At 30.9% G+C, this 26,324-nt stretch overlaps 2 protein-coding genes across 3 annotated transcripts; one reads left to right on the top strand and one right to left on the bottom strand.

Annotated features, from left to right (window-relative positions):
* Nucleotides 1-308: 308 nt before the first annotated feature.
* On the bottom strand, nt 309-5,109 carry LOC127248413 (protein SCO1 homolog 2, mitochondrial). Of its 2 annotated transcripts, none has more exons than XM_051270732.1 (8): nt 4,791-5,109; nt 3,755-3,874; nt 2,343-2,442; nt 2,149-2,227; nt 1,607-1,804; nt 1,430-1,516; nt 1,104-1,236; nt 309-985 (listed from the first exon to the last, which is right to left on the bottom strand). In XM_051270732.1, the coding sequence occupies exons 1-8, from the start codon at nt 4,943-4,945 to the stop codon at nt 871-873; spliced, it is 987 nt and encodes a 328-aa protein (XP_051126689.1). In that variant the 5' UTR covers nt 4,946-5,109; the 3' UTR covers nt 309-870. The 2 variants fall into 2 exon arrangements, with proteins under 2 accessions (XP_051126689.1, XP_051126688.1); XM_051270731.1 differs by having other exon boundaries at nt 313-985; nt 1,430-1,519; nt 4,791-5,108.
* Nucleotides 5,110-20,486: 15,377 nt separating this feature from the next.
* LOC127248450 (uncharacterized) lies at nt 20,487-22,761 on the top strand. Its single transcript, XM_051270791.1, has 2 exons — nt 20,487-20,776; nt 20,952-22,761. The coding sequence occupies exon 2, from the start codon at nt 20,981-20,983 to the stop codon at nt 22,136-22,138; it is 1,158 nt and encodes a 385-aa protein (XP_051126748.1). The 5' UTR covers nt 20,487-20,776; nt 20,952-20,980; the 3' UTR covers nt 22,139-22,761.
* The last annotated feature ends 3,563 nt before the right edge of the window (nt 22,762-26,324 follow it).

The following is a 26,324-nucleotide window of genomic DNA, read 5'->3' as shown; positions in this document are numbered from 1 at the left end:
ATGTATTTCACTCATCCAATTCGATGAAAAAGTGATTATTTATTTATCTATGTGAACCATAGATTGACTCTTCACTAGTTAATTTTCAATAATTAAGTATCATGTCAAATAATTCATTTCTCGAATTTGAGAATTCCAACAAAAGCTACCATATAGTTGAAGCACAACTCTATCTTTAAATTCAAATAAAACTAAACAATGAATTCTTGAAGAATAAGCTCAATAAGATCTGCACAATAATATGATTGAACTCCACCATTGAGCACCCTAAAGAGTTTAAGTTGTCCCCAACTTGATCAAGTCTACAAATTTGAACCAAAGCCAATAGCAGCATTTATATGACAACTTTTAAATGAATATGGTATGCAAATTGACAACACTCAGTTAATACATGGTGACAGAATATCAATGAAACCATTTTAGTTCATGTTTTGAAAAACAAAAACACATACTAGTATGAATCTTCAAACCACATCAAGCTGATTATAAGTTCTATTAATTACAATACACAACTCAATCACCTGCATAATAATAATAATAATAAGAGGAATTCACCTTTCATCTATCAACATGGAGCATTGAGAAAATCACATTTAATTGCAGCATATATATTCAAGTCAGATCAATGTAAAGATAAAATTAAGTCCAGCATCATTTCGTATTTGTGGGCTGTTCAGGTTGAGTAGCTTGATTTTGAGTAGCATTTCATGCTTGCTTCAAATTGATTGCAAAATATAAAACTACAAGCTTTGGCAATTGTAGTAAATGAATGACAAGGTAAATCACTATTCCTGAGGTGTAACTAGTTTGAAGAAAGAAACGAAATAATTGTCAGACGCAAAACATGTAGCTACGAGACATACCAACTTTTTATTTGGATGCTTTAGTTTTCTTAATCTCCTTGGTTATCTCCTCTGCCAGCTCCTCTGCACTGTAATTGACCCCAAAGGATCTTACAACTTCCATATTTGGGTTCACCAAATACCTGATTAACGACACAGTGAAGACAATTAGCATAGTTCCAAACATGCGCACAAAAAGCATTTAACAGGGAAAGTAGAGCCTGAAAATGATGAATATGATGGTGAAAATTTGTCGGTTACATGTTGTGAGAAGACTCAACGAGATAGTCATGTCCTTCATCATCAATTTTTTTGAAGAATACTCTATACTCTTGTGCCATCGGCCTTATGGCTGCAATGGGTCCAGTTAATCCCACTATGCTCGAGTCAAACTCTGCACAAGATGAGCAAACGGCAGTTGAACAAATTTACTTGGACAGAAGAAATAAATTACAACATAATAAACTCCAAACTGGCACAAAGCAATGAGATAGTCGTCCTACCTCTCAACTATAAATTTCTAAGATAATTTTGTGTGACAACCATAGACAAAAATTGGTGAGGTTTTAAGCATTGTATGAGAATACCTTCGAGATAAGCATGAAGATGTTTGGGGGTGTCCCGCTGAGGATCAATTGTCACAAATATGGGTAAGATGCGGATTTGCTGTTTTGCTTCTTTATCCAATAAGATAACAAACATTCAGTACAGAACTAAAGTTTGGAAGACATGTGAAAATTGGGGTAGAGTAGAAGAATGGAAACCTAATATGGAGTGGGTATTTGCCAACTTTCGAACAGCTTCTGGACCAATATCGGGGGAGAAAGTGTAGCCAAAGTACAAAAGAACCCAATTTCCCAGAAGACTCTTTTCAGTTACAAGTCGACCTTGGGTATCAATCAAACTGAAGGGGCCGCCAATGATTGGGCCGTCAGTTGTACTCCTGAGTTTTTCTCCCTTACCTATTTTGATTTTGATGTAATGCATGGAAAGTGAAAACTCATAGAGATGTGACATGAGTGATAACAATATGAAAAATCCGTTACAAAAGAAATATCCTCCAAAATTCTACAATGTTGATTATGAGATAAGACAGAGATGAGACATAGATAATGAATTCCCAGAATTTCAAAGAAATTAGCAAAGACAGGCAGATTAATAACATAGTATGTACACATGTGCAATAATAATGAAAAACCAAAGATTGAATTCTCAAATCTTACAATAATACTAATTGTGACATGATGAATCAAGCATAAACACATCATGAGATAAAACAACAGTTACCACTAATATGCAGTATTACCTTTTGGTATTGCTCTTCTTTCATCATTATGGTGCATGTACAAAACCAATCCACCAATGCCAGCTAGAACAGTGCCAGGCTGCAATAATAAATCTGAGATAAAGTGAATGAAACGAAAGGTAAAGAGAAGAAAAGAAAAACAAAAATGTAGGATAAACATAACATAAGATTCCAAGGAAGTCAAAATACCATACAATTAAAAACGCTTTCCAAGTGTTAAGAGGAACATCTTGGTCAGGTAATGGGAAAGGAGGCTTTCTGTTGCTTGAGGACCTTGTGTCTGAAGTGTAGTATCTGTTATATGAATCAAACTTAGTATTGTTAATATGGTGCAAGAAAGAAGAAGAAATCTGGGTTGGTCATAACCGAAAAAACCAAATAAAGAACTTACACTACAGCCTAATTTTTTCCATTTATTTTATAAAAATGTTGGAAACTAAAATCAACTTAATCTGGAACCAATTTAAGTAATCCAGAATCCAGATACTTCAAATTTGTACACTACAACATCTATAAAAGGGAATTTGGAGAAAATCGACCATCCTTTGTTTTTTTCCCTTATAGCTGTAGACAATTATGGAAAAACAAAATAAAAAAACATAGCATAATTTTACAAATCAAAGTATGCATATTAATTTCTTTTTAATTGGGTTCAACACGAAAACTTCCACGGAGGTCACCCATTCTAGTACTACTCTCGCCCAAGGATGATAGAATCTGGTGCTTTAAGTTGCTATGGGTTGGGCCTATGCATATTCATTTCTTACAACAATGTGAGTGCACAATTAAATGGAATGATGATTTTATATAATAAAAGGTAAATGGTAAAAATAACTAATATCTAGGGGAAAAGTTCTTAACTAAATCTATAGAAACGCTTACCTAAATAAATTGCATATATATTTACTGAGTAAAAACTTCCTTACAAGTTTATTTATTTATTTCCTATATACAATCAAAGACTTTATAATAGAAGACTTCTTTACAATTCATGACATTTTTCCATCCTAACTAATGTATTATTATAGCTGTTCATTTCTATTTTTACTTTTTTCAAATCATTATGGTGTATAATACAATGAACTTTTCCTACGATACATACAGCATTCCAATTTACTAGTAAATTAAATATTTGAATAAGAATATATACTCGAAATTCTAGAAGGGTGTGTTTGTTTAGATGTTTGATTTAAGTTCTCCTATTCAAAAATTCCCTCTCCACCACCCCCACCCCCCTCCCAAAAAAGAAAAAATTAAAAAGAAAAATCAAATCAAATACCTTCTTTTATATTACATTAAAAATTACTTTTACATTCAGAACATCACATTCATTCCTATTTATATCACACAAACAACTATAGAAATCAAAATCCAAACCCCCAACAAGCACACCCTTCATTATTTTCACAAAAGCAAACTTTAGTAGAGACAATTTAGAAAACTCTCTTTTCACAACAAAAGTTTCGTATTGTTCATTTCTCATCTCATGTTAATCAAGCAGCAAACAACTGAACAGCAATTTAAAATTGACTGCAGGTTTTTTAATCTCAAGGCATATAGATCAAATAATGGTTTCAAACATGACATTAGGAAGAATGATACATACTTCTCAAAACGGTGAAATTTACAGTTACCCATCTTTTCCTGCACAGCTAACGGATGAGAAACATTGTTTTGGGTAGATCTGGTTAGGACTGATGATGATAGCCATCTGTATGGCAAAAATCTGCACAAGTATTTCAGACACCTCGAAACTTAATTCTTAGCTGAATAGTGAACATCAATGAATATAAATACACACATGCATGTATAAATCAGGCACTTTGAGTGCACATCATAAAAGCATTTATCACAAACAAAATTCCTTCAATGCTTCCACTTAATTAAAAGAGAACAAGTAAAAGGACTGTATAACTTGTTAATAATGCACAACTTCAGCTGAACTTTAAAAATCAATGTATGAAAAGCACCACAAAGTCATTCTTATAACAATCTGATACCCATTGAACAAAATTTACAAGGACTTAACATGAAAGCAAATTAGCTTGTTAAATCCCACACATAGTAGATCAAGTAACTTTGACATTATAATATAGGAGGGTTTTAACAAATTACCCTACCCTAAACCATGGCCAACAGATTATCAAGTTCGAATTCCTCGTCAAAACCCTCGCACACATGCAATGAAGAATATTATGTATCAAATTTGCCATCCAAAATAATCAGACTCAAATCTATCATAATTAGCAAGAAAATTCCACTATACATTATAACCCATCTCTAACTTTTCCCCCACAAATAATCATTCCCATCCAACAAATTTTGGCTCGAACTGAAATGTGTCTTTTAAGAAAGAGCGTCAATTTGAGTAAGAAACCGTTAAATTTTTCCCAATGTAAAATGGTCTCCAAATCAATCCGAAGATCACGCTGTATGCAACTTCTTTAACAAATACAAAGCCCATCGGTAATGTGTAGGTAAGCATAAACACACAAACATATGCGAACTCTTTTCACTTATGTTGCAGATGCAGAATTTGACCGCGCATTGAACGCTAATCGAATTCCACAAACCACAGAAAAAGCGATTGCGTATTAGACAACCATTATTAGCAGGGGAGAATTTTTTTGCGAGAAAACTACCCCCTAATATTCCGAATAGATGCTTCAGAACGGCTTTTTGATAAGAAAACGAATCTTGACGTCAGTGGCATTTCCCCCCTATCTCGCCTTTTAGATTTCTTGAAATCCCCTTCCCGAATTAATCTTCGTATCAGTAACTTCTCAGCAAGTGGCATCAAATGAGCAAATTACAAAAGAAAACAGGAGGCTATTTATTCGGGCGTTGAATTATCGAGGAGTGGAGTAGAGAAAGAGCTTCGCTTCTTCATTTACACATAATCAAGACTTCCACTCAGAGGAGGTTCAGGGTTTTGGTAAAACGTCGTCGTCTTGCAGGGTTTCTTTCTTTGTAGCCACGGAATTGCATAAAGCAGGAATTTCGCCCGCCAAATTCTTGTTGCAATTTTGGGCTCCCAAAAGGACTGAGTAAGCTATAGTTGTGTGGGCCTTTGAAATTAAGTTGGGCTGTATCCGCTTTCAAAATATGGACTGTTTTGGTGTGACCATGGAACTAAGGGTAGGATGTGATTGTTTGGAAGTTTGGATTTTGAATTGAGATTTAAATATAAAAAATTTTGAATTGTAATAGTTGAATAATGTGATATAAATAGATATTGATATAATATTTTGAATGTAAAATTAATTCAGTATAATATAAAAAATAAAAAATAGGTATTTGATTTGATTTTTTGGGAGGAAAAAATTTTGATGAATAGTAAAATTTTGGCAAAATCCTACAAACGAATAAACTTGGATTTGAATTTTAAAATGAATTTGAAATTTTGTGTTTTCTTTAAGTTTATAAATTTGGTGTGAGTATGTAGGTTTTTATACATATTGATTTGAGAAGTAAAAAATATAATGATATAAATATATATTAAATTAAATTTGTAATATTAGTAATGGTGTAACTTGAATATTAAATGTATTAATGATAAATAAATATTTATATTTTATATATCAATTTATATTAAACTTTTTCTATCCGTCTCTAAAGGCTATATTTATCTTTTGCATTATTGTATTTAACATTAAAAATATCCTTAAATTTATATAATTTTTTTTGGTACAAATGTCCTTCTATTAGTATTACAAGAGAAATACTAATAGAAATACTTTTTTCATTTGATCTTGATTTGTACTATATTTTGGTATAATATTAATATTTAAATAGCAACACACATAAAATAAATGTGACCCTTAGAGCCAGTGCAGACATATTATAAGATTTATTCTCTACAAAATACTATATATTATATATATTATTAAATTATTATTAATAATATAATCAAATAATTATTTTACTGTAATGTTATAAGGGTGTGCACAACTATCCGTAAAATTTAAAATTTGAAAAAAAATAAAAAATAGTAATAATCAACCTGTCAGTTCCTTACGTCCTAGTGTCCGAACTGAAACATTGGCCGAGGAGCGCCGCGGAGGGGCCTGCGGCACGGAAACACAGAGAGGCTAGCGGAGACTATTCGAGATGTTTCGGAATATTCTAGAAATATCGAGATCGCCCTTTTGACCGAATTAGTGTCTATCCGTTTATCTTAGTTTATCCGTATTTCTTTATATAGCTTACCTTATCTGTATCTTGTATATATCTTGTATAGATAGAGTCTATCCGAGTGTAGATATGCTTTGGCCTTTATTAGGTCTGGTCCGTTATAATGTCTATACATACAGGGGAGGACTCCTCAGTTGTACTTCATTTTTTAGGGAGCTAATATAAGCTCTACTTTGCCGGATGCATCTTATGGTTTTCTTGCTTTCTAGCTTAGAGTCAAGTTGTGTGTGAGACTGTACTTGCAACTTTTTCGTAAGCGCTGAGGAATTGCTGATGGGAAGGTGTTCGAGGAGGACTCCGACCCATTACACTAGGCTACAGTCATTTTCCTTTAAGTTTAATCTTATGCCCAATTCATTATGCACAATGCCAACATAGTAATTTTTTTCCAAATCATTCAAAAGAAACACAACATAATTTATATATATTATATTATTAAACATTTTACTGCAAACGGGAACATATTCTATTTTATCATGATTTTATGTATAATATAATTATTTTGTAATATTTATACTAATATAATAATAAATTATCCAATAAAAATTTTACACAAAATATTTTATACATCTAAGTGAAATTATAAATAATATGTTCCATCTTTCATTAGAAAAAATCATTTTTGCAACAAAATTTTTTTGTCTCTAAATTTACTTTTTTCCGTTACTAATGATATTAGAGACGAAATTAGGAATGAAATTACGTTAGCTACCACTACAAAAAAATAATATATTTGTAACAAAATTCCGTTCCTAAAGTTCACGTAGCTAACGTAATTTCATTCCTATTTCTGTCTCTAATGTCATTAGTAACGGACAAAGTAGATTTAGAGACAAAAAAGTTTTGTTACAAAAATGATTTTTTCTTGTAGTGTACGTGAACTTTAGGGACGAAATTCTGTTACAAATATATTATTTTTTTGTAGTGCATGTAAAAGTGTTTTATACCTAACTCTTAAGCGAGGTATGTCTCATTATTTCATTTGCAATGGGCTTGATTAAAAGTGTGTTTATGTTATTGTTTTAGTATGAAAGACATAATTCATCAAATTTAGCACGATGAGTGACAACTACATTCATGGACACTATGTCTAAGCATCGAAACCATTTATGACTCGTATTATATACAATAAATATGCACAGTACTGCATGTTTTGAATTTTTTCTTTGCATATTTCTAAGGACAATGATAAATACAACAACCAAAAACATAAAAAAAATTCTAACAGGATATGTGTTCTTATACAATATCAAATTGTGACTTCCTTTAAATAAAAAAAGAAAAAAGAAGGCGACCGATTAATAGTATAAATGGCCGTATTTGAGGACCTCCACCCATCTCAGTGATATGTCTATACTTGCGCTCGATTCTTGCCATTCTAAGCAAGACTATAAAGACATGAACATTTAACTTTTGAGGAGGAGCTTGATTTGAGCGTGTCACAAGAACTAATTGGTAGATTATAATTTGATATTCACTATGTGAATTACGGTGGAGAGAGATTATGAGACTGTCAGCCATAAAAATTGGTAAAGAAGATAACAATGGACGACTACAAAAGAAAAATGAAGAGTTTCAAGCCGATTGGCTCTGTGCCATTTTATGATAAAAGATAATCTTAAAATCATGATTGAAAATTTATTACATGTATAAAAGATATAATATATGCTATTATTACTATGATATGTATAATGTATGTAATTACTATACATGAGGTCGTAAAGTTATTTTTTTTTCTATAAAAGAGCATTATTTTTCTCTTTCGCTTATAACATTTAAATGATTTATTATGAAGCGTACAATAATCAGAATCATTGGATATTGTTTATCCATTGGCATTCTCCTCATATATAGCAAAAAATAAAATTTTTTTGACAACAAAATCATGACAAAATGATGAAAATTCTGAAGCATATATTCAATAGGTATTTTTCAAATTTTAGAGCAGGGGAATATAAAACTAGTCCAAAAGCATATTCAATAGGAAAATGTAGATATGCATGAAGTAGACAAGAATATGTGCACATATCTTTATGTCTCAAATTTTTAAGGAGAAAATTCACGGTCGATTTCAAACGAAATTAGATCAGATATGGGCAAAAGAATCAAATATAGACCTATTAAAAGTGAAAGTTACCATTGAACATGTAAATGCTTGGTGAAAGCGTGAGAGGGAGTCTGACAGAAGACATAATAGAAAAGTTTTTGTAAATAAAAGGACATGAAAGAATATGACGATATATAGTGGTTGGGTTAAGCGAGCTACTCATTGGGCAAAGGTAAAACAAATTCCCATATAGGGTGGGGTGAAACCTAGAATAAGATAAGCAAATCTATGGGATCCTAGGGCAATTAGAATGAGCTAATGAAAAGAACAGTTTAGATTTTTCTCTAGTGTATTCAAAATGAAAGACATGGATTATAAAAAAAAAAAGTCGGACTGACTTTGCTTGGAGTGATATGTTGGTGTGTTAATTCTAATTTTGAATAAGCATTAATCGTGTGCGTTAATTTTGAATAAGCATTTATGTTGAGTAACGGTTGATTATTCAATTTCTAAATTCAAATGTGTTTTTAAATTTTAAATTAAAGAGAATAAATTAAAGTGTTGTATGCTTGATTGTAATAGAGTTTTAAAAGAATCAATGTATTTTGATCCTCTTTAGAGCGCAGAAAAAATTTACCTTTATAGATATTTTCTACATAACAAATAATGAATCCATCTAACGAGGAATTAAATTAGCCAAAATAATGAACTAACTAAGAAAATAATAACTTATAAAAATAATAATCTAAACTAGGCAAGTGACTAAACTACACTAGAAAGTGGATAGCTAAACTAAAAAAATAAAATTGAAGAAAGTGATTGAATAAAGTTTGAAAGCAATAATATAAAAAAAAAAAAAACAAAAAACAAAAATGATAAGTTGACCAAAGAAAGAATAAACAAATCAATCAAATACATTCAGGATAGGCACAACTAGAATCATTCAATTAAATTATACCAAAGTTTCAATTAAAAGATGTGTAATTGAATGCAATTTTGAAAAAATGATGAAGTAGAAGACATATCCTATATCTGATTTATTTTTCACACGTAGCCATGATGTGATCATTAAGATACAACTTAGATCTTGCTCACTTAGCAAGGAAACTTTCTTTACCCTACTGATAAAACAATTCATGGATTTGCATGACTCTATTGGACATACCCTACCACATAATGTGAGGTCTAATCCAATGAAATTTCAATTCCCCTATAAACAAATGAAGAATAGAATAGTAAACCAAAAGCTTGTCACTTGTTGAAAATTTCTTGTGATGAATGATCTTGTCATGATATATTTTTCTTTTTCTTTGTATAACTTGATATTATCATATGTTAGAAATGGAACTCACTTAGATTCATTCCTCACTAGTTTGGTTTTGTTGGGTAAGGATGATATAAAAGTTCAATAACTTAATTGTCGAAAAAGCACGATGTTTGAATTCTATGGGGAGGTAGCAGAATCTTCCATAGGTTAAGCGATAGGATGACATCCTGATTGGAGTCATGTATGCAGTTCAGTAGGCCTAAAGAGCATTGTCACACTTCAACGAGTCATCTTATTCTTGTTGATAGTGGTTTAAAGTATATATTTAATTTATTAGTTACTTATCTACACTTGACCACAACTTAAGGACGATAGGGTGTCATTAGATGAACATCTCTTTCTTATATCATGGATAGATATAAAGAAATTTGCCGAACATATATCAAAATATCGACTTATCGTATCGTACCGTACCGTATCGAAAATACCGAAACTTCAGTATACCAAACTTTTCGATATGGTATCGGTACCGTACCGAAGTTTTCAATATGATATCGATATAAATTTTATGGAAACTCTGTATTTTGGTATGATATTGTACCGATGTTATTTAATTAAATAATTTGATTATTAATATAAATAATTAAAAATATTTTAAAAAAAACTAAAAAATTTATAAATTTAAACCGCCGTTGTCCTCCTCTTTCTCCATTCATTCCTTCTTCTTTGTTTCGCCTCTTGTTCTTGTTCTTCTTTTTCATCACTCTTTCTACTTCTAGGTTTCTTTTTTCTTCACTATTGTTTTTTTTTTTCTTCTTCTTCCTTCAAGTTTCTTTCTTTCTACACCTTTGTTCTTCTTCTTCTTTTTTCAACTTCTTGTTTTCGCATATGTTCTTCTTCTTCCCCTTCTTTCTACTTCTAGGTTGTGCGTCGCTCATCTGCTAGAACATCCTTGAATGAGATGGACGGTGTTTCTTGATTTGTTTTTTGAAATAAATTTCGGTAGAATTGGTATATACCAGTGTTGTACCAAAAATTTTAAAAGATATGGAATTTTCGGTGTAAACAGTATATATCGATATCGTACCTAAAATTTTGGTATATTGAATTTCGGTATACCGAACATTTTGGTATAATACTGGTATATGTTCCTACCATAACAATATATTCGGTATAGTATGCGGTATAAGTAGAAACTTTCGGTACGATACGGTATGACATTCCTAATCATGGACTTATAAACACACACATATATATTTTTCTATATGTATTTCATTTGTCTCAAGAATCACTTTAAACATCTCATGCTTGTTGATTCAATATCCTATCTCTCCAATTCATAAACATCTTTATTTATTCATTTTTTTTTTGTCATTAATTGCTTTTAGTTTATATTTATTATTAATTGTTTTTATTTTTTATTTCTTTTGATAGACTTTACGATTTTACCTAACTCAATTCAATATTCATTTTCGCCAAACTTAAGTGTACTTTTGCTAAAAATTTCATTCTAAGTTTAAGTTCCTATGATCAATTTGATACTAATTACTACTAACAATGAGTTTTCAAAAGTAAAATATGACATTTTTTTGAACTACAAATTTGATATGTTCTTTCAAATTTTGCACAAGTAGTTTCAATATATTTATATATGTTTCTACTGTAAATATATAGTTTAATCCAAATGTAAATATGAAACTTTTAAATTCTTCGTACAAAATAATATTCCATTTGTTTAAAAAAACGTGCAACATTTGAGTTGGACACAAGATTTTAGGTGAGGAGTATATATTGTATTTTTCTATTTGAGAAATGTGATATGATAAAGTGTGAGAGTATAGATTAAGTACAATTAATTATTTTTATTTTTAAAATATTGCAAGGTGTGTGGAACATAAAAATATAAAACATGGTAGGATGTTTGAGACGGAATGGGTATAATTTGACATGCTTGAACTTTCCAAAAAAATTATAGAAGCCAAAAGCTACTTACAACTTGAGTTAAGGAGGCTATTCCAGTGCTAAATTATCTCATTCGACATGTATTGTGCTGATACAACACATATTATTAAAAAGCAATACATAATGTATAATTAAATAACACAATATATATTAATATAATATAAATATAATATATAAACTAAAAATATATAACAATAGTCCATATACTATATATTATAATTGATTTTAGCATAAAAGATATGTCTGTACAACACAACCCGTAAAATATAAACAGTTTGTCCATTGTGTCAATTTGCATAACATATACTCTATTAATTAAAATTATATATTGTTTGCCAATAATATGTATCTTGTCATCACAATAGAAAATAAATAATTCAACACTGTAACAATACACATTAATTTAATATAAAAAACACAAGCTAATCTTACATGTGAAAGTTTTGTCTAAGTTAAAAATAGGTATCAAACAATACAATCTGGTGTGATTAATGTTCATGCACTTTTTATTACATCCAAATTGATTTATCTTGAAATCGATTTGGACCAGACATATCAAACATATGAATAAAATGCGATGTTTCGAAAGTTGAATGGCGGTCATAGAAGTCACATGACTCACATTGATTGTAACATTCTTGTTTTGTGCCAATACTTAATTTTTACCTTTAAAATGTATAAAATGACCTTAATCTTAGATAATACTCTCTCTGTCACGGATAAAGTATACATTTACTTTTGGCGCGGTGTTTAAGAAATAATAGTATTTTAATTATTGTGGGTAGTTAAAAGTAGTGTAATGACATTTTTGCCCTTACTTTTTGGTATAAAAGTAATGATGTGATGTAAAGTAAGGGTGTTTGTGGAAAAAAGTGACGTATTTAATGAAATATTTACTTTGTAATTGGACGTCCCAAAATAGAAATGTGTATACTTTCTAGCTGGACGAAGGGAGTATATTGGTTGAAAATCATTGTTTAAACCATGATTTATAAAACTTAATATGTAATCATAGCTATCCTTAACAAGCTCAAATCTCCTTCGAAAAATTTTCAAAATTGAAAATATGTATTTATGGTCGTAGCACACTATTATTCTCTCATATCATCTTGATGCAACTAGGTTTCATGCTTTACCAAAATTTCTTTTTAAAATGTTCATGTGCACCGTTGTCATAATATTGCTTGTTATGACCATACCACTATTATGACTTGTCATGAAAAAACAAAAGAATCTTTTAAATTTTATTTTTCTTACATCATGATTAAAATTCATTTTACATATTATTTTCCAATCAAATCTTTGACTGTTTTTCGATAGCTCTCCATTATCTATTTACTTTAAGTTTAAGGTATCACACCTATATTACATTTTTATACAACTATGTTTGTTTAATTCATTTATTTATGAAGATATACCACATGATGTAGTAAAATATTAATGATTGTGGTGCAACAATAAGATGATCTTAAAAGTATTAGATATTAACAATAATAATAATGCAATTTGTCATTTTACGGGACAAAAAATGTGCAAGGGACTCTTGCAATTTCGACTAGATACTTTTATCATATTCTTTTTAGTATTTGTTATAGTACAATTTTTTGAGATAAGCGATAAAGGATAAAAAAAAACTTTCATTCTTTGTTGAGAGATTCTTTTAAAATAAAAAATGACTCATTATTAGTGGTGAATCATGTAAAATAACTTTATTATTAATAATATTGAATAGTTTATTATTGATGTTATAACGTTTGAGTAACACAATTTTCTATATACATATTCAGTTATAAGGATACTAGAAAATGTACATTAGCGAATCTTATTCGTGGAATTGAAGTTATTGACAAACATATTCATGTTATGTAATATATAATGATATAATGGTGCTAAGTATATAGATATATGTATACGGCTCTGAAGAATATTAAATATATGTAAGTTGGTAAGTATATTATATATATATATTTATGTATGTATATGTGGATGTGGTATGTATATGAATATTATATATATAAATATAAAATGAAGATATATATATGTATAGTAATAAATGAATGTGGATAGAGAGATGAAGGAGCATGCACATGGAGAGAACGAGGGAATTGGGTGTATTCATTCATTCCAAATAGCACTACATATTTATAGGAGGACTTGACCAATAAAAAACATCCACACCTTAACTACACATGCATACACACACTATCTATACAATATATACGTAGTGGCTGAGTGTCTTAACACTCCCCCTTGGATATTTTTTATACAAAGAATGTGCCTCGTTAAAACCTTACTATGAAAAAACCCTGTGGGAAAAAATCATAGTGAAGGAAAAAGAGTACATCATTCTTATATTAATGCGCTCCCACTGTTCTAAAATTTATTTGATGTCTTTCATCCGACGCATTATAATTCCTTGCACCAGTTTGTTAAATGTTGCAGTCGGTAGCGCCTTTGTAAATAAATCTGCAAAATTTTCAGACGATCGAATTTGTTGCACATCAATTTCACTACTTTTCTGAAGATCGTGAGTGAAAAAGAACTTCGGAGATATGTGCTTTGTCCGATCGCCTTTAATATATCCTCCCTTTAATTGAGCTATACAAGCTGCATTATCTTCAAATAATATTGTAGGAGGAAATACACCATTAGAAATCAAGCCACAATTTTTCTGAATATGATGGGTCATAGACCTCAACCAAACACATTCACGACTGGTTTCATGAATTACTAAAACCTCAGCATGGTTTGAAGAAGTTGTTGTTATTGTCTGTTTAGCAGATCTCCAAGATATTGCGGTTCCACCACAGGTAAATAAATAGCCAATTTGAGATTTTGTTTTGTGTGGATCAGACAGATAACCAGCATCAGCATAACCAATTAATTCATTTTGAGATTCACTCGAATAAAATAAACCGAGATCATGAGTTCCCTGAAGATAACGAAGAATGTGCTTGATACCATTCCAATGGCGCTTTGTGGGGGATACGCTAAACCTGACCAGTAGATTTACTGAAAAAGATATATCTGGTCTGCTACAATTTTGCAAGGTACATTAATGCGCCAATAGCGCTGAGATATGGTACCTCGGGGCCAAGTATTTCTTCATTTTCTTCTCTTGGCCTAAATGGATCTTTACTGGGATTAAGGGATCTGACCACCATTGGTGTACTCAAAGAGTGAGATTTATCCATATAAAATTGTTTTAATACCTTCTGGGTATACGTGGATTGATGGATAAATATTCCATTGTTCGCATGATCCACTTGTAAACCCAGACAATATTTTGTCTTTCCAAAATCTTTGATCTCAAATTCTTTCTTTAGATATTCAACTACAATTTGGATCTCTTCAGGAGTTTCAATTAAATTGAGATCATCAACATATATAGTAATAATGACAAAATTTGATCCATTTTTCTTTATAAAGACGCATGGGCATATTGGATCATTAGTATAACCATCTTTTATTAAACATTCGCTCAGACGGTTATACTATATTCGTCCTGATTGTTTAAGTCCATATAATGACTTTTTCAATTTGATGGAATATGATTCTCTTGGGTTTAATTTGTATATTTTAGGCATATTGAATCCCTCAGGGACTTTCATATAAATATCAGTATTCAAGGAGCTATAAAGATATGAAGTGACTACGTCTAAAAGACGCATATCGAGTTTTCTCGCACTGCTAGGCTCACAAAATATCTAAATGTTATTCCATCAACAACTGGAGAGTATGTTTCATCAAAATCTACTCCAGGCCTTTGTGAGAATCCCTGAGCTACAAGACGGGCTTTATATCTCACAATTTCATTATGCTCATTTCTTTTTCGTATAAAGACCCATTTGTATTCAACTGGTTTTATACCATCTTGTGTTTGAACAATTGGTCCGAAGACCTCTATATTGTTTAATGAGTCAAGCTCTGATTGAATCGCATGTTTCAATTTTGGCCAGTCATTTCTTTGCCGACATTCATGAACCGATTTTGGCTCTGGATCCTCGTTTTCTTCCATTATATCAAGTGCTAAATTGTATGCGAAGGCATTATCAATAATTGCCTCTTTACGGTTCCAACATTTTCTTGAAGTAATATAGTTAATTGGGTTTTCAATAATCTCATCATGTTCTTCAAGATCGTGCTCTTCTGGAGCAATTATTTCAGGGTTGACTTCCTCGTTAGATTGAGGTTTATCAATGTCATTCCTGATATTTTTATGATTATCATCATTAATTCCTCTTTTCTTTCGAGGGTGTTTATCTTTGGAACCGAGTGGTCTACCACGCTTTAAGCGTGTCGCTGATTCATTAGCACTTGCAATTTGTCCATCAGGGACAATTATTTTAGCCGGAGCATTAGCAGCTTGGATATATGATCGAGTGACTTTGCTCGAGTCATTGAATGCATCCGGTAATTGATTTGCAATATTTTACAAATGTATAATGCGTTGAACTTCTAGTTCACACTGCTTTGTGCGAGGATCACAAAAATTCAAAGGGATTTTCCAATTAATATCCCTTTTCGGTTTTTTTTTGTCTCCCCCTAATGTCGGAAAATATGATTCGTCAAAATGACAATCTCCAAATCTTGCAGTGAATAAATCGCCCGTCATAGGTTCAAGATATTTTATAATTGACGGCGATTCATATCCGACATAAATGCCCAATCTACGTTGAGGACCCATTTTTGTACGTTTGGGGGGTGGAATAGGAACATAAACAACACACCCAAAATACGTAGATGAGATATATTTGGTTCATGACCAAATACTAACTGCATTGGGAATAGCTATGATAGCTTATCGGCCTCATTCTTATAAGTGTTCCTGCATGTAAGATTGCATGCCCCCAAGCTGAAACGGGCAACATAGACCTCATCAATAATGGTCTAGAAATCAATTGCAATCTTTTAATAAGTGATTCTGCCAGGCCATTTTGTGTATGAACATGAGCAACTAGGTACTCTACATTAATTCCAATCGACATGCAATAATCATCAAATGCATTCGATGTAAATTCACCAGCATTATCCAGACATATAGTCTTAATTGAATTATCGGGGAATTGTGCCCGTAATTTAATAATTTGGGCAAGCAATCTCGCGAATGCCATATTGCGAGTAGATAATAGACAGACATGTGACCATCTGGTAGATGCATCAATAAGCACCATAAAATATTTAAATGGCCCACACGGTGGGTCTATTGGTCCACATATATCCCCGTGTATTCTTTCCAAAAATGTAGGTGATTCAATACCTACTTTAGCTGGCGATGGTCTGGTTATCAATTTTCCCTGAGTGCAGGCAACACAAGTTAACTCATTTGAGTTTTAACATTTTTTGACCTTTTAATGAATGGCCATGTGAATTCTCAATTATTCGTCTCATCATTATACTGTCAGGATGCCCAAGACGATCATGCCATATTTGAAAATCGGTAGTCTTTTGATCTATCGTGAGGTGTGTTTCAACAACACCTAATCTGGCATAATATAAGCCAGTAGAGAGTGGAGGTAATCTCTCAATGATGCATTTCCTTTTATCAGTGATATTGGTGATCAATAAAAATTCACCATCGGTATCACTCATAGTTTCAATGTGATAACCATTTTTCTGAATGTCATGAAAGCTCAATAGATTTCTTCGAGCTTTAGTGGCCAACAGTGCATACTGTATCACAATTTTCGTCCCAGCGGAGAGAAATATAATGGCTTCTCAAGAGCCTTCAATTAATTTCGCACTGTCACTTATTGTACTGACATTCATTCTTTCCATTTTCAAATGGAAGAAATATTTGTCGTGTTTCAATATAGTATGTGTCGTTGCACTGTCAATGAAACACATATTTGCATCACTTTGATTGGCATCCATTTAACCAAAAACAAAATAGGCAAGAACCTTCGTGCTGATAACGTGTTATGTAATATATAATGATATAATGGTGCTAAGTATATAGATATATGTATACGGCTTTGAAGGATATTAAATATACGTAAGTTGGTAAGTATATTATATATATATTTATGTATTTATATGTGGATGTGGTATGTATATGAATATTATATATATATAATGAAGATATATATGTATAGTAATAAATGAATGTGGATAGAGAGATAAAGGAGCGTGCACAGGGAGAGAACGAGGGAATTGGGTGTATTCATTCATTCCAAATAGCACTACATATTTATAGGAGGATTTGACCAATAAAAAAATCCACACCTTAACTACACATGCATACACACACTACCTATACAATATATACGTAGTGGCTGCGTGTCTTAACAATTCATGAATTATTTGCAATTAATATATCTAATTCATATTTAAAATAAAAAAAAAATAACGGTAATAATAATTTTTTAAATCATTTTTAAAATTAAAAATAAGAATGTTGGTACATTTAAAAATATTTAAAACCAAAATGTTATTTGAATTTTTGTAGTAGATTTAAAAAGTAAGGATGCTATACATTTTAAAATAAATACTCCTTTCGTCCGCAATATTTAGGCTATGTGGATTAAGAAAAATAAATATTTTATTGAAAAGATATTTTTAAAAATTTAGCTAGCAATTAAAGAGAATGAAAAAAAATATATATAAAGTTAGTGATATTTATTGTGAATAAATATTGAATAAAGAATATTAATTAAATATTGTTTTTTGACTTTTCCAAATATAGTAATAAAGTAAATTTAACATATGCATTAATAAAGAAAATGATAATAAATTTGGCAGGACGGAGATAATAGTAATGATACTATTTATTAATACTTCCTCTATTGCAATGCAAAAAGTTATTTGAAATTTTGTACTAGTAAACTAGAAAATAATACTCCATCCGTCCAAGTTAAAAGTATACAATTATTTTTGGCGCAGAGATTAAGGAATAATAGTATTTTAATTATAGTGGGTAGGTAAAAATAGTAAAATGACATTTTTGACCTTACCTTTTTTGGTATAAAAGTAATGATGTGATGTAAAGTATGGGTATTTGTGAAAAAAAATAGGGTATTTAATAAAATGGTTACTTTGTAATTGGACGTCCCAAAATAGAAATATGTACAATTTCTAACTGGACAGAGGAAGTAATATTTTATTAGATAATAAAAGTGTATTATAAGATAATTTTTATATTTGTATTTTATATAAAATAAATATATTTATAATAATATATTTGTAATTTATAAAAAATTAAAAATAGTATTTTAGTATTACAGTGTAATTATGTACTTTCAGTTGATAAAATTAAATAAATTTATCATATCAAATATTTATTTATTTTTATTTTTATCATTTATTTTAAAATTTTGTCAACTACAATATAAACTAAATAATTTGAGATAAAAAAATAAAGATAAATTTAAATGCGTGTGAACCTATAATTATTTATTAGACAACCGTTTTCTTTTTGTCTCTCTTCAATATATTTCTTTTTATTATTTTATTATTTTTTATTTTTAATATGTGTGTATTTTTTTTTTCTTAATTAATAGAATAGGAGTGTGAAGTCTTCTCTTCTATGTTGTCCCCTCCTGAAGAAAGAATATAAAAGAAAAGTAAGAATACCATCCGTAACATTACTAATTTATTTTTTTAAATATACTTCTCGCCCGTCGTCCCAAAACAAAATATCTATTTTTTAATTTTAATTCATTTCATAACAAAGTATTCATTTCATTTTTTTAAGTAACTATACTATCTATTTAACATTACAAATACCCTTACAACTTACAATATATTAATACAAATCTCATTACATTTATATTATCACACAATACAAATAAGGTTATTTTGATAATTTCTATTTTATTTCTACTAAGGGTGTGTTTGTTTGGGGGATTGGATTAGATTTCCACTATTCATCCCATTTTTTTTTCTCCAAAAACATCAAATCAAACACCTATTTTTCATTTTTTTATATTATACTAAAAATTAATTTTACATTTAAAACATCACATCAATACCTATTTATATCACATCATACAACTATTCAAATTCAAAATTTTTACTATTCAAATCCCAACATAAAATCCAAACTCCCAAACAAACACACCCTAAATCTCAATATAATATTAATATTTCTAAAATTTCGTGCAAAAACAAACGAATACCTAGTTATGGTACGGAAGGAGTATTATTAATTAAAATTTTTATTTAGATAGAATTTTGATATAATATATTTTCACAAAAATAATACTCTCATCTTAATAATCTATCTATTTTTCTATTTTGATTCGTCGTATAACAAAAATATGTGTTTCATTCTTTAGTAACCGTACTTTCTAGTAATATTAAAAATATACTTACAACTTACAACATATTATACAAATGTCATTACATTTATATTACACAATACTAATAGTGTTATATATATTTTAGTATTTTTTTACTTTATTTATACCATATCACAATATAATACTGATATTTTTAAAACTTCGTGTAAAAAAAACAAATTATACTATTATATAATAATAATAATAATAATAATAATAATAATAATAATTAGTCCCATAAAAGATGTCTGATGGTATTAGAAGTTAACTTGTGTCTGTGGGTCATAAATTTAAACTCCGACACCTACATATCTAAGTGTCAGACATAATTAACTTAATATAATTTGTCTTGTCGAATCTACTATGAAAGATATTATATTCGGCCGTGTTAATGTAATAATAATAATAATAAAAAAGCATATCATATCATACTTTTCGTATATCACCACTTTTCTTCATTTTCCTATCATTCACACGGCGAGTCCTAAAAACCATATCGACAAAGAAAGAACAAAAGTACAATAAAAAATAAAAATAAAATAAAATATCTACCGCTTTCTTGACCTCTTAAATATTACATCTCTCTTTCTCCCTCTCTCATGCCGACCCCACTTTTTCTTTTACTTGTTTTTGTACAAGAACCTGACCCAAAGCTCCTCATACCCATCCCCCTCTCTCTCTCTCACTCTTTCTCTCTCTAAATTCGGTGAAGCTAAAGCTATACACAAAGCCCATGTTCTTTTTTCTTCCTTTTCAGTGAAAACCCTAACCCAGAAAATAATAAAGACAGACATGTAGAAGAAGAAGAAGAAGAAAGTACCTGCAGAGGATCGGAGATGTCCAGATCAGAGCTACCTCTGCCGGAGGAAACTAATTAAGGTAATTAATTATTTAATTTTCTGGAGATCATATGTTTTTATTTAATGGAAACTTCTGTTTGATTGCATTATTTCAGTGTTAAAAGATCATCGGATCAGAAAATAAAATCTCTGTTGCACTTACCACTGCTATTTGCTGTCTTACTTTATTTGGTTCTTTTTGTCTCTCTCTCCAGATTTTTGCTTTCTTCAGAAATCAATCAAAATGGATTCTGGCAATAGCGGGAGTTTCCAGTCCTCCAGCGGCGGCGACGACGAGTACGACTCACGCGCCGTCGCCGACTCTGTCTCCGCTTTCATTACTGGCTCCCAAATTCCCATCCCGCCGCCGCTCTTCTTTGATTCCAATTATGCCCATGCCCATTTCCAGTACCAGCAGAATCCAAACACCGCCCTACCCAGACCCGCTCTACCAAGATCCGACCCGAATAGCTATACCCATCCCCATATCGCTAACCCGATACTGGTCTCCGCCTCTCCGTCTTTCCAAGCGTCGCCGCCGGCGGTCGCCGACCGGTCCAGCTCCGGCCTTCCGCCGTCGCCGCAGCAGAATCAGCCGCGCAACCCGAGGAAACGATCGAGAGCCTCCCGCCGGGCGCCGACCACCGTGCTTACGACGGACACGACCAATTTCAGAGCTATGGTTCAGGAATTCACCGGAGTTCCATCTCCGCCGTTCAGTTCTCCTTTCCCGAGGTCTAGGCTCGATCTGTTCGGCACCTCCGTTAATGGAGGCGGCGTCCAGCCGCCGCCGTACCTCCGCCGTCCGTTCGCGCAGAAAATTCAGCCTCCGGCGCTCCCGCTCCCGTTTCTCGACTCCACCGCCGCCGCCGCCGCCGTTGAGGCGTCCATACCAGAAGCTTCTTCTTCTTCCTTCACAGTTAACAACAATAACGGCAGCATCAATTCCGTTTCCTCATCAACGGATTCCGTTACCTTCCAACTGCCAATCACCGCCCCTTTCGACCTAAATCAAAACTCACTTTTCACCTCTCTCCTCAAAACAAACCCCAAATTCCCATTCTCCAATTCTCCTCTAATCTCCCCAAAATCTCTTCCAATTTCATCACAAATCATCCCATCCACCGACGATCAGTTCCAATTACTCCATGGAAATCAAGTTTCTTCCTCTCTCAACACCTTCTTCCCTCCCGACGATCAAATTCCCAATTCAATTCCAAATCATGACAAGTCTCCTCTACCGCCTGACAATGCCGCCGACTTCGACTTCGCAAGGATGACCGATTTCTCCCCCGGTTCTTCCACAGCAACTCTTCTCCGCCCTGGAAAGGCGCCGGAAAACTCCCCGGCGGCGGCGACCGGAGAAGGTATGGTGGAATCGTGGATATGTTCTTCAGAGTAGAAATGATTACACCGCACAATGTATGCTGAGGTAATGATGACAGGTATGATTAGTAACAGAAAAAAAAAAAAGGCTACCTCATAGTAATTATAAATCTTCACTAATAACTTCAATTATGTGGATATAATTACAGTTTCATTTTTTTTTTTTCTTACATATAATTATAAGTTAACCCGAATTTCTGACATATAGATATATATTATTTCATTGTTTGTTACAGTATTAATTCTCGAATTTATTTATTTAAAATTGATTTAGATATTATAATGCATGCATTGCGATTTAGGGTGTTTACTTTTACCTGAATTGATTGCGTTCTATCGTGGTTGAAGTTGGAAGTATTTTAGCCGTTTTATTTTACCATTATAATTTAATTTAATTATTTAATTAATGGCGAGAAAGAATAATAAGAGGAGCGGTCGGCGGCGGGATTTCGGGAAGGGTTAGGTCTTCCTTTATATTGGTCAATAGCATCTTCTTTTTATTTTTTATTTTTTAATAGTATATATGTTTATATTTCCATGTGATTAATATTTAAATTAATTTTTTATGAATTATTGACATATGCATTATGGACTATGGTGCAAATAAAGATAACTTATTCGATACTATTCAAATTATTATTATTTTTGGAGTTCTTGTTTGTAATTTTAAAGATAAAAAGTACAAGACACGGCTGTCTGGAATTTTTATTTGATAGAAAAATTATTCAAAAGAATTTTAACGTGTGAATATTCGTATATTAATGCACAATGTGCTAGGATGATTTGAACACAAATTATATGTATTTGTTTGTAATCTATTTGATTTTCCACTTATTTAGAAGTAGAAAAGAAACTTGATATATTTGAAAAAAACACAATTATATTGAAATATTTTTGTTGATATGGAAAGTAATGATTTTAAAATATGCTTGTTAATTTATAAAAAAATTTCAAAATTTTGGAATTTTGTATGTTTATAATTAGTCCTCACATGCCTTCAATTGTGAAAGTCGATTTAATATACATAATATTCCATTTTATTTATATACCTATTATGCGTAAAAATTAATATAAATGATATCTATTTTGTTATATATATATATATATAATACACAAATGTAGGCATTATACAAATTTTGGATATGTTACTAGAAATTGGTGCTACAACTTTGTCAATGTTAAAGAGATTTGAATAAATGTAAAAATAAATTCTGTATATAGTTCTTGGACTTACGAATTAAACAATATTGATTTGTGGTTAATTGAGATTAATTCCCCAATAATAATAATAATAATAATAATAATAATAGTAATAATAATAATAATAATAATAATAATAATATTTTTTGCTCCATATACCAACCAAATAGATAATCAAAACCAACATTTCTAGGTTTTGCTAGTGTGACCTGTTTTGTTGAGCTTAATTTGCAAGTTATTAGATTTGATCGAAATTTTATTCAGAACGTACTTATCGAATAGCGACTAGGATTCCTATGTTAAAAAAAAGAAAAGAAAAACCGATGGGATTATGATGACGTTAGATGGGTTTTTTTCTGAGTCATATATATATATATATCGAGGGTGTGTTTGTTCAAGAGATTTTGCAAAAAATTCACTATTCATCCAAATAATTTTCACCAAAAAAATAAAATCAAATACTTATTTTTTATTTTTTTTATATTATTTTAAAAAATAATTTTACATTCAAATCATCGTATCAACACTTATTTATATCATATGATACAACTATTCCAATTCAAAATTTTTACTATTCAAATCCCAATTCAAAATCTACGTCTTCAAACAAACACATCCTGAGTAGAAACCAAATTAGAAAAAAGAAACAAGAAACAATGATACATTAGGAAGGTACGTACGTGTTTTCCACCGAGCTCAAGAAATAATATATATATATATATATATATTCATATAGATAATAGATGCAGAGGAGAGGAGAGGAGATGAGAGAGGTTTCTTGCACCGCAATTTATCTGCATATTAATTGAACAGCACAGCATATATGAGTGAAGTGCATGTCCTTTTTGATTCACACATACGAAAACTCATCTCCCTCACCTCACCTCCCCACCCCCACCCCCACCCCCACCCAATTAATGACATCAATTCATCACACCTGCAACAATACCCTTTCCTTTCCTTTCCTTTCCCTTCCTTTCCACTATTAATAATAACACACACACACATATATATATATTATATAAATATTGAGTTTGGCCTATGCATAATTCTTAATTGGAGTAATAAATTTTGTCCCATACTTATTAAAGGAGCTATGCGTGTGTGTATCTATATATATGTATATATATATAAAGAGAGAGAGAGAGAGAGAGAGAGGAGGGTAGGGGCCTAGTGGGGGGGTTGGGTAGAAAGAAGTAAATGGGATTATGTGGAGATGTATATTTATAGACAGGTAGGAAGTGTATGTAGAATTAGGGTTGGGACAAATACAGTTTAACTACTACTACTACTACTACTTACTAGCATATCTATATCTGTATCTATATTTATATATCTATCTTTTAGGGTTTAGGGTAGTGTAGTGTAGGGGCAGTGCAAGAAATGCAAGTGCAACCACACTATATCAGTATCTACTACTCTCTACTCTACTACTATATATTATACGTATATCTATCCGATTCTACAAATAACTATCTACTGTACACCTACGCCTATCTCTCTCTCTCTCTCTCTCTCTCCATATAGATATATATATATATATGGAAACGAGTGAGGAGTTATTTTTGCATACTCTCCTTCAATGACAGGTTTAATTAATTAATTAATTAACCAGTCATCAATTTACTGTATTAATTAAATGCACCTCTCTCTCTCTCTCTCTATAGATATATATATATATACATATATTATTTGTTAAAAATATAGACTCATTGGACTGTGGCCCGTAGCTCGTAAAAAAATTATACACACACTTCTCGAAACTTGCTTAAAATAAATGAAATTAGTGAAAAGGCTACGATCCATAGACAAAGTTGAAACCTTTGTATTTGTAGTTTTATTTTTTATTTTTTTGGGAGATTACTATGCTAGATTAATAATAATTAATATGATACTCATTGATTCTTGATCGTTAGATTAGTCTTTAATTCAAACACTAATATTTAATTAAAGATACATTTGTAATTTTAAGTATAAATAAAATCTACATCGATATATATATATATGAGTTTAGATTATGTGCTGATTATATTAATTTATTCAGCACATATGAATTAGTCTTAATCATTCAATAATTTATTTAATTAAATATAATATAATTTATTTATTTATCAATGGTTGTGATTGTTTTCAGTAAAACCGAATTAGATATTTCAGCAATGTATCTACCTCTCTCTCTCTCTCTATATATATATATATATATAAACAACATATATTTAATATTTATTAAGCAATATATGAATACATGCATAATTAACTTTCATATTTAATGAAATAATTTAGGATATTCACACAATATGCAAATAAGACATTTATAATGTTTTAATAGAATCGAAAAAACTTGTGATTAATAAATTTTAAATAATACTCAAAACAAGCAAGAATAGTAAACTATAATCAAAATTGTTTGGGGGTTTGGATTTTGAGTTGGATTTGAATAGTAAAAATTTTGAATTTGAATAGTTGTATGATGTGATATAAATAGGTGTTGATGTGATGTTTTTAATATAAAATTGATTTTTAGTATAATATAAAAAATAAAAATTAGGTTTTTGATTTGATATTTTTTAGGGGAAAAATTGGATGAATAGTAAGATTTTTGCAAAATCTTACAAACGAACACACCCTAATGTATCATAAAAAAAATAAAAGATTATGAGGCTCAACCCATATTATCCCAAACACAAACAAACAAACAAACCCGGACAACAATGAATTGAAAACAACAATGCATCTAAGATACAATCAGCCCCAATAACTCTCAAAATCAAACCCTAAACCCTTGATAAATTCTATTTATGGTGTAGAATACGCCAAAGTGCACAAGTACAAGAGAACACACTAAAGAACATCAAATTGCAAAGAAAAACCAGATGAATCAATTGTTCAGCCGTAACCCTCTTTGGATTTCTTCCAACTCCACTGAAACAAGAACAAAATAGCGTCTCGAACCCCACAAAACAGAGGCCAAGAACTCATGGAATCCCAAGGCAGAAGATAAC

This window comes from Andrographis paniculata, unplaced genomic scaffold (genome assembly GCF_009805555.1).
Source record: "Andrographis paniculata isolate CXL003 unplaced genomic scaffold, ASM980555v1 Contig34END, whole genome shotgun sequence".
In the NCBI taxonomy this organism is placed as follows: domain Eukaryota; kingdom Viridiplantae; phylum Streptophyta; class Magnoliopsida; order Lamiales; family Acanthaceae; genus Andrographis; species Andrographis paniculata.
This window is presented reverse-complemented; position numbering and strand designations above follow the sequence as displayed.

Excerpts from the sequence above, each read along its gene's own strand:
- LOC127248450 (XM_051270791.1), top strand. The coding sequence starts at position 20,981 with ATGGATTCTGGCAATAGCGGGAGTTTCCAGTCCTCCAGCGGCGGCGAC.
- LOC127248413 (XM_051270731.1), bottom strand. The coding sequence starts at position 4,945 with ATGCCACTTGCTGAGAAGTTACTGATACGAAGATTAATTCGGGAAGGG. Across the intron at positions 2,228-2,342 it reads CTTGGAAAGCGTTTTTAATT|CCTGGCACTGTTCTAGCTGG; the intron begins GTATGGTATTTT and ends TTATTATTGCAG. Across the intron at positions 1,520-1,606 it reads AAATACCCACTCCATATTAG|AAGCAAAACAGCAAATCCGC; the intron begins GTTTCCATTCTT and ends TATTGGATAAAG.